The sequence below is a fragment of the Cynocephalus volans genome, chromosome 6 (genome assembly GCF_027409185.1).
Source record: "Cynocephalus volans isolate mCynVol1 chromosome 6, mCynVol1.pri, whole genome shotgun sequence".
Classification (NCBI taxonomy): domain Eukaryota; kingdom Metazoa; phylum Chordata; class Mammalia; order Dermoptera; family Cynocephalidae; genus Cynocephalus; species Cynocephalus volans.
Window position 1 is genome coordinate 135,613,549 of NC_084465.1, and position 16,714 is coordinate 135,630,262.

General features: G+C 34.7%; 1 protein-coding gene across 1 annotated transcript in view; it reads right to left on the minus strand.

Moving 5' to 3' along the window:
- Positions 1–9,699: 9,699 nt before the first annotated feature.
- MINDY3 (MINDY lysine 48 deubiquitinase 3) overlaps positions 9,700–16,714 on the minus strand; it is an 81,522-nt gene continuing 74,507 nt past the window's right edge. Inside the window, exons 14-15 of the mRNA XM_063100547.1 lie at positions 13,142–13,213; positions 9,700–9,962 (exon numbers count right to left, since the gene is read on the minus strand). Of these exons, the coding sequence (XP_062956617.1) occupies positions 9,813–9,962; positions 13,142–13,213 (222 nt within the window). The 3' untranslated portion in view covers positions 9,700–9,812. The remainder of the gene's footprint in view (positions 9,963–13,141; positions 13,214–16,714) is intronic.

Consider the following 16,714-nt stretch of genomic DNA (forward strand, 5'->3'; position numbering starts at 1 on the left):
GCCAAGTCCAATTGGTTTAAAGTGTGGGTTAAATCCTGTGTTTCTTTGTTGATTTGCTGTCTAGATGATCTGTCCAATGTTGAGAGAGGGGTGTTCAGGTCCCCAGCTATTACCATATTTGGGTCTATCTTTTTCCTTAGGTCTAATAGTGTCTGCTTTATATATGTGGGTGCTCCAATGTTGGCTGCACATATATTTGATTGTTATCTCTTCTTGCTGGGTAGATACCTTTATCATTATGTAGTGGCCTTCTTTGTCTTTTTTTTTTTTTTTTTACTGTTTTTGGTTTAAAGTCTATTTTATACTATATAAGAATAACTACTCCTGCTTATTTATTTATTTTTTTTTTTGGTTTCCATTTGCATGGCATATCTTTTTCCATCCCTTTACTCTTAGTCTGTGGGCATCTTTACAGCTGTGGTAAGTCTTGTAGACAGCATATAGTTGGGTCTAGCTTTTAAATCCAATCAGCCACTATCTTTTGAGTGGAGAATTTAATCCATTCATATTTAGGGTTGTTACTGAAAGGTACTGTCTTACTCCTGTCATTTTATTGATTTTCATTTGGATGTTTTAAGTATCTTTTGTTTGTTTCTCTTTTATTGTCTGTCTTTGGTGTTTGTTGGTTTTGTGAGGTGGTATGACACAGTTTCTTTCTTTCTCCTTTGCATTTTTTTCCTATCAGTGGGTTTTGTTCTTTCTTGTGTATTCATGGTAGTGATTACAGCTTTTTGGATTCCAGAGGCAAGACTCTCTTGAGCATTTCTTGTAGGGCTGGCCATGTGTTGATGAACTCTTACAGCTTTTGTTTGGGAAATACACTATTTCTCTTTCATTTCTGAAGAACAGTCTTGTTGGGTATAGCATTCTTGGTTGGCAGTTTTTTTCTTTTAGTATTTTGAATGTATCATCCCATTCTCTTCTGGCTTGTAAAGTTTGGGAAACATGCTGTTAGTCTGATAGGGACTCCCTTGAAGGTGATTTGACACTTTTCTCTTGCTGTTTTTAGAATTATTTGTCATTGAGTTGTCCAGTTTGACTATAATGTGTCTCAGAGAGAACCTGTTTGGATCGAATCTGTTTAGAGATCTGTGAGTCTCCTGAATCTGAAGGTCCTTGTGTCTCCCTATAAGTGGGAAATTTTCTGCCATTATTTTGCTGAATATATTCTCAATGCCTTTTCCTCCCCCTCAGGAATACCTGTGATTTGGATGTATGTGAACTTAATGTTGTCTGCTCTTAAAATTTTCAATTTTTTTTTTTGTCTTTTTTGTGACCAGCACTCAGCCAGTGAGTGCACTGGCCATTCCTATATAGGATCCGAACCCGCAGCGGGAGCGTCGCCACAGTCCCAGTGCCGCACTCTCCCGGGTGCACCACGGGCTCGGCCCTAAAATTTTCAATTTTTAAAATTCTTTTTTGTCTGCCTGAGCTATTTCAAAGAGACTCTTCAAGATCAGAAATTCTTTCTTCTGCTTTCTCTAGATTGCTTCTCAAGCTCTGAGTTGTTTTTTATTTCACTGAATGACTTTTTTAGTTCCATAAGTTCTGTTACATACTTTTAAAAAGTATTAGTCTCTTTGTAAATTTCCTCCTTCATATCCTGGATAGTTTTGCTTAGTTCATTTTGTCATCTACTGTATCTTCTTGCATGCCATTCAGTTTCCTTAAGATTTTTACGCAGAATTCTTTTTCAGTCATTTCAAGGGTTTACAGCTCTCTTGGGTCTAATACTTAAGAGTTATTGTATTCCTTTGGTATACTCATATTTTCTTATTTTTTTTGTATTTCTAGTATATGTATTTTGATGTCTGGTTATCTGGTAGAGCAGTTGCTTCTTCTATTACTTTCCTTCCCTGATCTGCAATAGGTGATGGTTCTGGGACAGGACAATGGCTCTGGCAACTGCAGTGCCAGTGGCAGTGGGCCCATTTCAATCTTCTTCTGTGGGAGGAGTGCATCTGGGAAACTCTAGTCCATCATCTTCCTTAGAAGAACTTCGTAAGGGGATACTGAAATGTGCTGTCTTCCACAAACCACTTCTTAGCCAGCACAGCTTGTTAAAATTTGCCTATGAATTTTTTTATTGTGATGTAATACTAATAATATAAAAATTGGCATTTAAGTCATTTTGAAGTATACAACTCACAATATTGTGAAAACATCAGTAATATTTCTAAAACTTTTTATCACTCCAAACAAAAACTCTATACCCAATAAGCATGCATATGTGCTTTTAAAGCCATATATATAACCTGAAGAGTGTCTCTGAGGGTATTTTGAACATCAATCTCCAAACAGGAGACACTTTTTGGTTTAGAAGTCTAGCGGAGGATATCACTACTGATAGCTTACTCTAAATCCATTCCCTCTTTCTTCCTCACTAATAGAATCCTATTTGCTTCAGGTGTCCATTCCTCAGAAATGGTGACTTCACTGGCAGTTTAGTGTAAGCCCTGATTAGTCTATGCCACCCCACAGACTTAATTCCTTTGGCCTATGATTGGTTAGGTTTAGGCATGTTGTCCAGTTCTGGCAAATGAAACATTAAAGGAAATCAACTGGGAGGCTTCCAGGAAAAGCCTTTCTCTCCCTTAAAAGAGACCCATAGGAAGAGACAGGAGCTCTTGCTCTCTCTGCTGGAGATTGTCACAACTGGATGTGTGGCCTGGAGCTATGGCAGATATCTGGCAACTAGGATAAGAGCTCACCTGAGGACAATGAAGACTGATGAGACAAAGAGGAAAAGTGAAAAGAACCTGGCTGCTTGGTGATGTCGTTGAGGCACTGAATTCACTAATCTTGGAACTTTCTACCACTAGAAAGTCATGTACAATAATACCCACTCTCAATGTTTAATCCTTTTTCTACTCCAGTTCCCCTCACTCTCACAATCCCACATCTAATCTCCCTAACCCTGTTCCACTTTTTTCCATCAAATTTATCACATAACATTCTACATAATTTACTTATTATGTTTATTATTTATTGTCTCCCCCAAATAGAAGATTTGCAATGATAAGCATTTTTGTTTTACTGATATATACAAGGTGCCTAGAGCAGAACCTGACATGTAGGAATTGCTCAATAGAGATCTATTGAAAGAAATAATACATAGAGAAAATCCTTTTATGTTTGAGGAACAAACGTTGAAAAATTGAACATCTGTGAAGCTGTGGATATTTATACTAGAAAGCAAAATTGGAGCAAAAACCCAACAGAGTGGAATTTACTATAGATCATGAAGACATAATGGGAAGAACTCAAAGTCAAGTGCAACTGTCATGCACCTCTTGATGCCTAACATATGCCATCTTTCCCTATGCAAGATTCCAAGATTTTTGCCAGCAGTATTTTTTTTATATGAGGTATAACTTATTTACAGAAGAGTGCCTAAATCTTCAATGTGGAATGCTAAGGATTTGTATACATGTATGTACCCAGGTAACCATTGCCCAAATAAAGATATAGAATACTACAACCTGGTAGGATCCTTCATCTCTTCTCCCAGTCAATACCACCTGAAAAGGAAAGCACTATTCTGATTTCCATCATCATCACAGATCAGTTTTGACTGCTCTTGATGTTCATAAAATTAGAATCACATGTATTCTTTTGTGACAGGCTATTTTTTGGCTCAAAATTACATCTATAAAATTCTTCCATGTACTGCGTACATCAGATTCATTGTTTCTCATTAATATGTCATTCTCCATTTATGAATACATAACACAACTTATTTGCCTTAGGATACTGATGGACATTTAATGATTTTAATTTGGAGTTTGATAGACTCCACTCATGTGGAAATCTGATCCCCAATGTGGCAGCTGTTTGAGTCATGGGGTAGGTCCCTCATGAATTGATTAATGTTCTCCCTGGGGAGTGGGAATAATGAGTTCTCACTTTATTAGTTCCCATGAGAACTGGTTGTTTAAAAAGACCCTGGCACCTCCCCTCTCTTTCTCTTGCTTCCTCTTGCCATGTGATCTGCTTGTACCTGCTGGTGGCCTGCCATTTTCTGCCATGAGTAGAAGAAGCCTGAGGCCCACACCAGATGCAGCTGTCCCAGAACTGTAAGCCAAATAATCCTCTGTTCTTTGTAAATTACCCAGTTTCAGGTATTCTGTTATAAGCAACACAAGAATGGACTAATACAGGGTTATTATGAAAACAACTGCCCTGAACATTTTTGTATATGACTTTTGGTGAACATAAGTGATGGAGTTTGGATGTGTTGTCCCCTCCAAATCTCTGGAAATTTGATCTCCAATGTGGCAGCGTTGGAAACTGATTGAGTCATGGGGGCGGATCCCTCATGAATGGATTAATGCTCTCACTGGGGAGGAGGTGTAGTGAGTGAGTTCTCACTCTATTAGTTCCCTCAAGAACTGATTGTTTAAACGACCCTGGCACCTCCTCTCTCTCTCTCTCTTGCTTCCTCTCGCCATGTAATCTTCTTGTACCCGCCAGCTGCCTGTCACTTTCCGCCACGAGTAGAAGCAGCCTGAGGCCCATGCCAGATGCAGCTGTCCCCGAATCATAAGCCAAATAAACCTCTGTTCTCTATATATTACCCAGACTCAGGTAAGTCTGTTATAGCAACACAAAATGGACTAATACAATAAGCACTCATTTTTGCTGGGTATAAGTGCAGGAATGGAATTGCTGAATCATCAGATATAGGTATATTCAACTTCACTAGAAATTGTTAGTTTTTCCAAAGTATTGCATGAGACTATGCTCCCATCAGCAATATATGACAGTTCCAGTTTTTCCACATTGTTCTCAATACTTTGCATTGTTAGTCCTTTAAATTTTAACTGATTTGGTTGAAGGTATAGTGGTACCTCACTGTGGTTTTAATTTGTATTTCCTTGACTGCTAATGAAGTTAAGCATCATTTCAATGTTTACAGATCACATGAACATTTTCTTTTGTAAAATGCCAGTTCATGTCTTTTACCCATTTTAAAATTTGGCTGTCTTTTTCTTTTTGATTGGTAGCCGTTCTTTATATATTCTTGGATACAAGTCCTTTGTCATATATATGTAATGAAGATATCTTTTTCTGGTCTCTGTATTGCCTTTGCACTCACTTCATGTTGTCTTTTGGCAAATACAAATACGTAATAATATTCAACTTATCAATCAATCTTATGATTAATTTTGTTTCCTTTTTAAGTATTCTGTTCAAGTAATCTTTGACTACTGCAAAGTCACAAAAATATTATCCCATATTCACTTCTAGAAGTTTATGGTTTTACTTTTCATGTTAGGTCTATGAGGAGTCTTCAAAAAGTTCACGGAAAACATGCCCTATGAAAAAACTATGCAGGAATTCCAAAGTCTTTTTACACCAAAATAAAGTCATACTAACTTGTTATCACATGTCTGAACAGGATATAGTTTGACGCACTAAGAAGGATAAGATATCAGTTTGAAAAGAGCCTCTATCAAAGCAACATCATGAATTCTGTTAAACCTGAAGCAAGAACCAACATCAAATTTATAATGAAGTTTCAGTGGAAGAATGGTGAAATCACCGATGTTTTAAGGAAAGTTTATGGGCCAATGCCCCAAAGAAATCAGCAGTTTACAAATGGATAACTCATTTTCAGAAGGGACAAGATAACGTTGAAGATGAAGTTCTCAGCAGCAGACCATCCACATCAATTTGTGAGGAAAAAATTAATCTTGCTTGTGCCCTAATTGAAGAAGTCCAGTGATTAACAGCAGAAATAAAGTCAATACCACAGAGACCTCAATTAGTTCTGCTTAAACAATTCTGATTGAAAAATTATACTTGAGCAAACTTTCTGCTCAATGGGTGCCAAAACTGTTGCACCCAGGTAAGCGGCAGACAAGAGCAGAGCTTTCAATGGAAATTTTAAACAAGTAGGATCAAGACCCTGAAGCATTTCTTCAAAGAATTATAACAGGAGATGAAACATGGCTTTACCAGTATGATCCTGAAGGCAAAGCACAATCAAAGCCATGGCACCAAGAAGTGGAAGTGGTTCAATGAAAGCAAAAGCAGACCGGTCAAGAGAAAAGGTTATGGCTACGTTTTTTGGGGGTGCTCAAAGCATTTTGCTTGTTGACTTTTGGGAAGGCCAAAGAACAATAACATCTGCTTCTTATGACAGTATTTTGAGAATGTTAGCTAAACCTTTAAGAGAAAAATGCTCAGGAAATCTTCATCACAGAGTACTTCTCCATCACAACAATACCCCTGCTCATTCCTTTCATCAAGCATGGGCGATTTCTGCAAGAGTTTCGGTGGAAAATCATTAAACATCCACCTTACAGGCATGATTTGGCTCCTTCTGACTTCTTTTTGTTTCCAAATCTCAAAAAATCTTTAAACAGTACCCATTTTTCTTCAGTTAATAATGTAAAAAAGACTGTATAGATATGGTTAATTTTCCAGGGCCCTCAGTTCTTTAGGGATGAATTAAATGGCTGGTATCATCACATACAAAAGCATCTTAAACTTGACCGAGATTATGTTGAGAAATAAAGTTTATATTTTTTATTTTTATCTTTTAATTCCTTTTTCCATAAACTCTTTGAAGTCCCATCATATTCTCCATTTCAAATTAATTTTTGTGTATGAAGTGAGGTAGGGTAAAGGCCCATTAGTTTCAGCCAAATACTGACTGATAAATACTACTTATCAACTAGACCATCCGTCTATTTAATTGTAGTAGAGTCTTCATTGCAAATCTGGTGTATTAGTTTCCAAACTATTTTGTTCCATTGGTTTTCCTATCCTTTTACCAATACCACATTTAATTACTGTAGCTTTATAAAACATCTTAAAATCAAACACATTAAATCCTCCAAATTTGTTTTTCTTCAAGATTATCTTGGCTAATTTCATTCCCTTTCAGTTTCCATATAAATTGAAGAATCAGCTCATCAAATTCACAAACAATAACTGATGAGATTCGGATTAAGATTTCACGGAATTTAAATCTTTATTCAGGAAAAATTGACTCTTCACAATATTGAGTCTTCAAATCTATAAGCATGGTATATTCCTCCATTTATTGCATTGTCTCTCAGCAATGCTTTCTAGTTTTCAGCATGAAAACTTATACTTCTTTCATGGAATTTATTCCTTGGTATCTGTTATTTTTTTGCTGCTACTGGAAACAATTCTTTTAACAAATTCAAATTGCCAGTTTTTAATAAAAATATTTTTTAATATTGACCTTTGATGGAGTTTGGATGTGTTGACCCCTTCAAAACTCATGTGGAAATTTGATCTCCAATGTGGCAGTGTTGGAAACTGATTGAGTCATGGGGGCGGATCCCTCATGAATGGATTAATGCTCTTCCTGGGGGAAGGGGGAATAATGAATAAGTTCTTGCTCTATTAGTTCCCGTGAGAGCTTGTTGTTTATAGGACCCTGGCACCTCCTCTCTTTCTCTCTTGCTTCCTCTCACCTTGTGATCTGCTTGTACCTGTTGGCTGCCTGCCACTTTTCCGCCATGAGTAGAAACAGCCTGAGGCCCGTGCCAGACGCAGCTATCCCAGAATCGTAAGCCAAATAAACCTCTTTCCTTTATAAATTACCCAGTCTCAGGTATTCTGTTATAGCAACCCAAAACGGACTCATACAACCTTGTATGCAGCAATTAACTGAATTTACTTTGAATTCTAAATGTTTTTGCAGATTATTTGTATATCACTTATGAATCATGTTAGCTGTGAATAATGACATTTTAGCTTTTTTCTTTCCAATTGTTTTATATATTTTATTTCCTTTCATTGACTTATTGCACTGGCTAGGACTTCCATGGGACAATTCTATACAGAAGAAGTAAAAGAACATAGTTTTCATACTCCTAACTTGGAGAAAAAAGCATTTAATATTTCATCATTAAGAATGTGCTTTTTGTGAACATATTGTTTATTAAAAAATTTCCTTCTATTCTTAGTTTACTGAGTTTTTTTTAAAAATCATGAACAAGTTTTTAATTTTATCAAATGCTTTTTGGTGGTTTGATGTAATATTCTCTATGTCAGTGAGATCAAACTAAGGTCCCAGCCATGCCTGTCATATGAGCAAAGGTACTTCTAGATGATTCCAGTCCCCCAGGCTACTGAATCTCTCAGCTGAGCCCAACTGAGAAGAAGACAAGCCATCCCACTGTTTCCTGTTTGAACTTCTGAGCAACAGAATTTGTGAAAATAATACAATGATTGTTTTAAGCTATGAAGTTTTGGGGTGGTTTATATAGCAACAATAAGAAAGTATGATACTATTTTGTATGCAAATATTTATGAGAAAAATTTATACTTTTTAATAATTCTTATGGAATTTGGGACTGGAATTAGAGAAATTATTTTTATCATAACTCATTTTATATACATTTGAAAGTAGCCAATATTAGACCAAAAATATTAATATTTTACAGTTGTAATTCTATTAGCTGATCATACCCTTGAACAGAATGTCATCAAAAATTACACATAAAATCTTGTGCCATATTTTTCTTACGCTAAAATCTACTTATTGTATTATAATTATATGTATAAAAATAAAACATAAGTAAAAGCCAAAACAGATTCACATTTAAATTATACTGTTGGAGTTAATTTCAATTCTGAAATGTTTAAGAGAATACTAAACAATCGTCTGCTTCACAAGTGAAGGAAAGAATTTCTGGTTATGCAAATTTCAAAATGCTGGGCAACACACCTACCCGGAATAAAGCAAATCTCTCTCTAAAGCAAACAGGATGAGGCTTCTGCATCTTTGCTTACTGGTCTAGACAGCTGCCACCCAAGTTCTCATGCTTCTAGCTGGCTGAGTGAGTTTGTAGAGCTCTTTGGTAAGCGTACGGTTTGGTCTCTGATTCAAAGTCCCGTATGAGTCCATTAGTTATTTGTTGTATGTTGTGTTCTCAGGGTTGCTAGGCAGAAACGTTTAAAAGTATTTGTTCATTTTGAGCCACTAGTATAAAAAACGCAAGGGTACAATTAAAGAAAAAAAGTTTATTTAGGCCATCAACTAGGATCATAATAAATAATGCAATATACCAATGTAATAACAGATGTTTTCATGCATTTATCACATTTATAAATATACAAGAAAGCTGGCTTACAGGGATGTTGGGACAAATTTGGAAAAGTATATTTGGCAACACAGTGAAAGTTAACAGTGTTAAGACTATCAAACAGATTCTCTTTGCTGTCATTTTTTAAAATACATCCCCTATACATCTGTGATTAAATGGTAGTATCCCCTTTCTGTAAACATGCGGGAGTTAAGCCAATTGTCAAAGGCTCTGGTCTGATAATTTGTTATTTATCAATATTTCTTACAGAAAACAGATATTAGAAAAGAAATACCAAAAATTAACTTTTCTGCATTTCAGTGTGGAGAATGATATATTATAAGCTAGAATCATTCAAACAACAAAACATGCCTGAATGAAATAAAACCCAGAAGTAGAAATTTATAAATAGTAACTTAGATACTCAATATAGAAATGCTATAGTATTATGATATAATTTAATAAGTAAATGACCAATTATCTGACTGCAAAAGTGATAAACTTTTTTGTGATAAGCTTAATTTTGCTAGTAAATTTCAAAGGGTTAAAATAGAATAACTTTTAACATAAAGCTTTAAAACAAATAATTTAAACATATTGTAAACACTGAAAATGTGTTTTTAATTGTTATTTACAGTTAGTCAATGATACCAGTGTACAGCTTAATTTAGCTAATTGCCAGTCTTGAATCCCTCTTTCAACATCTATTATTATGAGCTTCCTTACAAATACTTCGGCAAATCAGTTTAGTGAAGGAGAGCGATCTGTAGTCCATAGCAATTCAATGTATGGCCATTTGGTTTGGAGACAGCGTTTAATAGGAGTATCATCTGTTTGTAGCATGGGATCTTCAAAACCCATAACCACTGCCGTTCCTTCCACATACATGACCTGTTGAACAAAATAAAGCCACCAAGGTCAATTGATATCTTTAACAAATTCTTACGTGGGACACAGTTTTCAAAGGCTAGTAAATAAGGTATTACATACTGTTTCATGTGTAACTTTACATTTAATTTTATTTTAATACAAATTATGAGCAAGAATATATGCTTACTGATTAATGTGAAAATAAATTTGTAAACAAGATGGTGATATAAATTTTAATTGCTAGCTGACTAGGCAATTTTTAAAATTAAAGATCATGATTTTTAAAAAGTACTTGTATATCACAACACGTTTTGTTTCTGATAAAAGAAAAATAATTCTTTAAATGATATATACATTTGGAAGAAATTTTGAATTACTGTATTTATATATCATTTATTTAGTTCCTATTGCTTTACTATTGAGGCATTTGGAGGCTCATGCTGCCTCATGAAATGGAAAACTATAATAAAAATATAGCTGTATATTCTGATGAGGACTTTACTTTCTCCTGTCAATTTAAGTATTAAATTTGCAGAGCTGAAAACAACTTTCATGTTTGTCAGTAAAATTTGCTATTACTGTATTAAATATTTCTGAAATGCAGTTCATAAGTATGCTTTGTACTGCATGAAAAATCATGGAGAAAAAATTAAAAAGGATGTTAGAACAGAAACAAAAAAACATATAGTAGAAAGAGGTAAACAGAACACACTAACCAGGTACTTTTTATGCAGTGGCAATGATTGCATAAACTGGCAGGTGGATACTAGAAAAAATTTTGTTTTGATTTCTTTAATTGACAATGAAAAACTTTTAAAAGTATTTATGACATAACACAATAACAAAAAACCTAACTCATTACCCAGATGTCATTGTGTACATTAAGGTACTCAGTCATTAATTTCTTTTTGTAAATTCTGATTCTGTATTATTTATTTACTTATAAAAAAATTTTTTGGGGGGGGGTACCTGGCCCATGAGGGGATCCGAACCCTTTACCTTGGTGTTACAAGGCAGGGTTCTAACCAACTAAACCAACTGGCCAGCCGTCTACATAATTTAAAAGAAACAGATACAGACTGCTTTCTTCCAAAATATATATAATTATTTTTACACATTCAGTGGTTGATACACATGATTGTTATTATGTTCTTCCAATACAAAAAGCTGTAAGTTATTTAACTAAGGAGCCATAAGAAGCAACCTTATTTCCCTTTAAAACACATTAAATATAGGAATAGAATATATTACATTACTGGGTCAGATAATCAGGTTCCATAAACCTACTCATTTTTTAGGAATCTCTAAAGACATACTTTAATGTGAAAAACATATTTTTTTTGCATCTTTATTTTGGTTAATATATTAGTTTGTTCCTGGTGTTACTGAAATAAGTTTACTATTAAAACTACAACTCCTTTTCAAATTCTCAAAGCAAAACTGCTTTTCTGAAAAGTTGTATAAAAGAAATATAACTCAAGTTATTAGACTCAACAAATAAAACAGGGCCTGTTTTCACAAAGAACTTCACTTGCTCATAGCACTAGAGCAGAAGTGCTTGGGCAGTCTTGTGACCCACCTCTAGTAGCCTCAACTAGCCTTTGCTGCCTAGTGGCTCGGGCTGTGATGCATTTTGGCAGCATTCTCTTTTTGTCTGTTTCCTTGGATATTTTTAATAGTATCTTAATTTAAGGTCTATCACATTTCTAGCTCCTATGTAACTTTATAGCATTACACTTCTGCAACTTATACACTACTGTCACGTTAACATTTCATCTTTTTGGATTTCTGATCTTTCTGTTAGTATGCCAGATGCTTGTCACAAGCATGATTTGAAAACTTACTATATACGGGTAGCGTGGCCAAGCAGACCAAGGACAGGATTGGGAATCAGACTCTCAGTTCCAATCCCTGCTCTGCCAATGACTTGCTGTGTGACACTGGGTGAGTCACTTAATATTCCTGTCTCAGATGCCTCATCTGTAAAATATGGATAATTTTTGACTGACCTACCTTGCAGGGATTGTGTAGGTGAATAACTAGTTAGTGACTATGAAGCACCTCACATTACAAAGCTGTGCGAAACCTCAAAATTTAGAGGAAGCATTCATTAACAACCGAGAAAACAGCACCCGAGTTTCCTATTGACAATTTATATTCTTTACTACATTGAGCAATAGATTATATTCTTGTGAAAGAACATCTTTGGACCTAATAAAATTTCTAATTTATATTTTGTTATAAAAAATAAAAGGAAATTTTAGTTTTTTAGACTTGGTCTTAACCAAAATTATATATTTAATTTACATTATAATGTATTTCCTGTAGCCTTCCTCAGTTTAGATACTTATGAAGCCAGTATGGGTAGATCAAATCAAAAAGGAATGTTAGGCATTATTCACTACATCTACTGTGACCATTACTTAAAGAAATGCAAACATAATAGACAGATAGTAAGTGTACACAAAGCAAACACTTAATCAAAAAGTGAACTGGTGAGATCAAATTTGAGTATATCTGGAAGTGAATCACCTACGTGCCTTTGTCAATGATTAACAAAGGAAAGCAACAAAGTGCATGGGCAAGAGATGGGCTCCGTGCTAGACCATCTAAATTTCAACTCCAGCTCTGCCATTTCCTGGCTGCTTGACCCTGGGCAAGTTTCTTACCTCTTTGCACTTCAGTTTTCTCCTCCATAAATGGGATATACAGACAATACTTAATACACAAGGTGGTGTGAAACTTAACATGAAGCAAAGTACTTAATACAATTCCAAGTAAATGTCTAATAAATGCTAGCTATAGCTATTAGTTATTTAATTCTTAAAAATATTTTTCTAAATCAAACCTCACTGTTACCCCTTTCTCCATTTAAATAAATCAGTACCAACTTTCACTGGACTAACTATAAATGTTTAAAAATATGTACATAGCCCAGGGTAATGATATGTATATAGAAGACTTATTTTGTCACAGTTATTTGTCATTGCTCCAAAGTCCAATGTAGATCTCCACAGAGTATCATATATTGGTCAAATTGAAATATGACCAGTTATGAAATATACTGTGATAGTAAAGAGACTCCTGGAATAATTCTCATTCCTTAGGTAGCAGTTGTATGGGAACCAAACATTGTTATATACTCATATACTTATTTTATCAATCCACTTTAAGACACATTACTATGTGAATTATCATACCTTTTCATTATAATTTGATTGCTTCAATCCATTGTAGTGGTAGACAGTAAAAGATTCTGGACCACTGGAGCCCTAGTATAAATAAAGTACTATTAAAACTTTAAATTATATCTTTATACCAGGCAATTTCCAATTAGCAATTAAAAGAAAATTGCAAGTTTCTTAAATCCTCATCCTTTGATTGGGGAAATACTTGATAAAGCACAAAACAGATTTGTGGAGTTAACTACCAGAAAACCCAAAAGCCAAAATAAAGTCTCTGGAGAAGAGACTACAAAGTAAGGAAGTGTTTACTTTCATTGTAAGTTCTTCTGCGCTAGCTTACTTTGTTTTTAACTATATGCGTGTACCAATTACCATAATTATTTTTAAAAGGACAAGTTTCTATAATATAAAAACATTTCCTAAAATATATCTCTGCTTTTTCTCTTTGTAAGTAATTTGTTCCACTCAATAAATACAGAGGAGCAGTAGCATCACTTTTACTCAGATCACAAATATATATCTACCAATATTTCCAGTTTGGTCCACAATATTGAGTTGGGGGTTTCCATTCCAAAAAATATCATTTCAATATTGTCAACTTGTAATTAGTGAAAAGAGCATTGTGAAAAATAAAAACATATCATTATTGTGCTTAAAGAGACTTTAATGACATTCAATAAAGATCTATAAATCACTATCAGACTAAACATGCAGAAAAACTGATCGTATTATTCCATGGTTTTCAATTAGCTAAATATCAAGTTCAACTCTCCTAACCTAGCATTCAAGGCATTAATGGTCTGGCCCCACTGAAGGTGCCTGATTCCCAATGACTTTCCTCAGTGCCTATGGATGAATATGCCTGTCCCTAATCCCTGTCTTCCTGGCCATATCCCATAGACAACAGGGATGAGCATGTGACCCAAACTGAGCCAGAGTCCCTCCTTAAAATTTTTCCAGCTGGAACTAAGGGAAGAGAGCTGCTGGCAACCGTGGCTTAGAGAAAGGTGGGCTGCGAGAATGCAGCTACCTTACAGAGAGAAAGGATGGGAGGCAGAGAGTCTCCTGGCAGTGTCTGAGACCTCTGCTCCTGTCTCTGAGGTTGCCTGCCAGTGCTTGCTTCTTCAGTAATTCTGAGTCACTCCTTCTCATTCATATCTTTTCCCTCCAAGTAAGCCTATTCAGGCTGGGCTTCTGTGATCTGCAACCAAGAATCCTAAAAACCTACTGCACTTAATCTGTCTTTTCAATCTTATCTTCATCTACTCACCTTTCTGTATTTTGTGTTTTAGACAAGCACATGACTCATTTTCCCATGAAAAGAACTTTTGTTGGTCTTTTGCACATTCATGATTTTTTTACTCCCTCTAAAATGACCTCCTCTTCTTCCTCCTTTCTCATTTTTCAAGACCTGTTTCTAATTTTACTTTTTCTGTAAAGTTTTCCCTGAAAACTAGTTGGGTTCTTTGCTACCTTCATTAGAACGTTTATAATAACAGTTGTCTAATTAATTTTAGATGAATCATGATGCAACTTTGTACCATCTCTCCTATTGTTATTTTGAAAGTGTATAAATTTTTAACTGCCTTTAACTTTTCATATCTTGTACTCCCATCTAAAATCTAAGCTCTCTTATTTTTTCATATCCCACTCAAAATGTTTTACACAAAATAGAAAAATTAATAATTCATTTGATCATTTCCTTAACTGTATACATAAGTGAATGCAATTAATTATTTAGATAAATAATTTGGCTCTTGATTTTCAGTTAATTTATTTTAACTTAAAAAACAAACATTTTGCTATAATTGAAATTGAGTACAATGTATATTGTAGTACTAGTTCCAGTAATTAACAATAGGCATAAAACATACAAACACCAACAAAAGTTGTAACAGTGTAACACAGTGGTAAAGTTCTTAGACACTGGGGTTAGATAGACCTATGTTGGACTCTTGAATTAGCCACTGACTAGCTAGTTGTATGACCTTAAGTAATTTTCTTAAATTCTCTAATCCTCAATTTCCTTATTGCCAAAATGGGGAAAACAACAGTAGTAAAAAATGGTAGATGCTTCTGCTATTCTTATTATAACAAATTGCTTTGAAAAGTTTAGGACTATTTCCATCCCCCGATTCTCCTTTCATCAACCTCTACTTCATGGCAAAGAAATGCTCTTCCACAGCACCTGCTTGAAGCATTTGTAAAGACTACTGAAGTTAGATAAATATGTTTCTGGAGTTTTTCTGACTCCAGGTTTGCAACTTTACTTCATTTATTCCTGGTTGACTAAATAAATGTGTTTTGGGACCACAGAGAAAGAGGACATCACTGGTGTGGGCCAGGATTAGACAAGATGTGTGACACAGAGGGTTACTCAGCTCTTAAAGGATGTGAATAGGTGGGAATATGACAGGTCTTCCTCTAAAGCAGCTGTTCTCAAACTGGCCTCCATCAGGATCACCTAGAGGGCCTGTTAAACCAAAGTCCTGCGACCCATCCCCCAAATTTCTGATTCACTAGGTCTGGGGAGGGACCTGAGAATCTGTATTTATAACAGATTCTTGAGACTACACTTTGAAAATCCATTGCTCTAAAGGAAACCAAAAGTAGAATCACATGTTTTGGTTGGTCAGGAAAGGGCATGAACCACTCAGGGGCAACATGACAAACCAGGCTCAGATGGGGAGTTTGCTCAGAATAGCAGCAAATAAGCAAACAGTAAGAGATAAACTCAGGAACCAAATGGAAATGTCTGTTAAATGTGAAAGAGAAGGACATTAGAACCCTCCTCTTTACCTCAAGGAATACTACAATTAAAATATTACTTCCTTGAACTAATAAGTTGTTATAATTATAAGCAGCGTCATGTAATTAACTAAATATAAGATACATACTTCCAAGGAGATGGACACTGTCTCACTTTGTTTACATTTCTGAAGCACTTTTCAAAATCTTCCCAAAATTAAATGAAAGACAAACAGGAATATTACCTTTCTATTATATTCGGGACTAAGAAATCAATATTTCTATCAAATGTTCTGATAGCAGCCTCAAAATATAATATTAAAATTAATATTAAAGCTGCAAAAAAGTTTAAAATGTTATAATTTATAAGCACTTATCAAGATATCTAAAACACAATATTAGATTCCAAAAAAGAACTTCCAAAAAAGCTCTAGGAGTTGGAATGTAAACAAACAGAACATCGCCATGCAGTAGAGTCTTTCTAATGATGTCAGAAAATAAAGTAAGTCTATTTTTTCATGATGCATTTACCAAAGTTTGAAAAAGTCCAAGAGCCTAAAGTATCATGATATTCTCGGTTACTTTTACAATTTTACCTCATTCACTTTCTTTATTCACAATAACCACAACAGATAGATACAGGTTTAGAAAATATGGGTTCTTTTTTCTTTTTAAATTACCAACATTGAATGCCAATAATAATTGTCTACTCTGTTAAAAATAATTTAAATCTAGACATCAAACTAATAATTACATCTTGAAATTTAATAATTATATCTCAATATTTTCCTTCTATCACTTTTTATAATTTTTCTATTTGTCAACACATCTCATTTATAA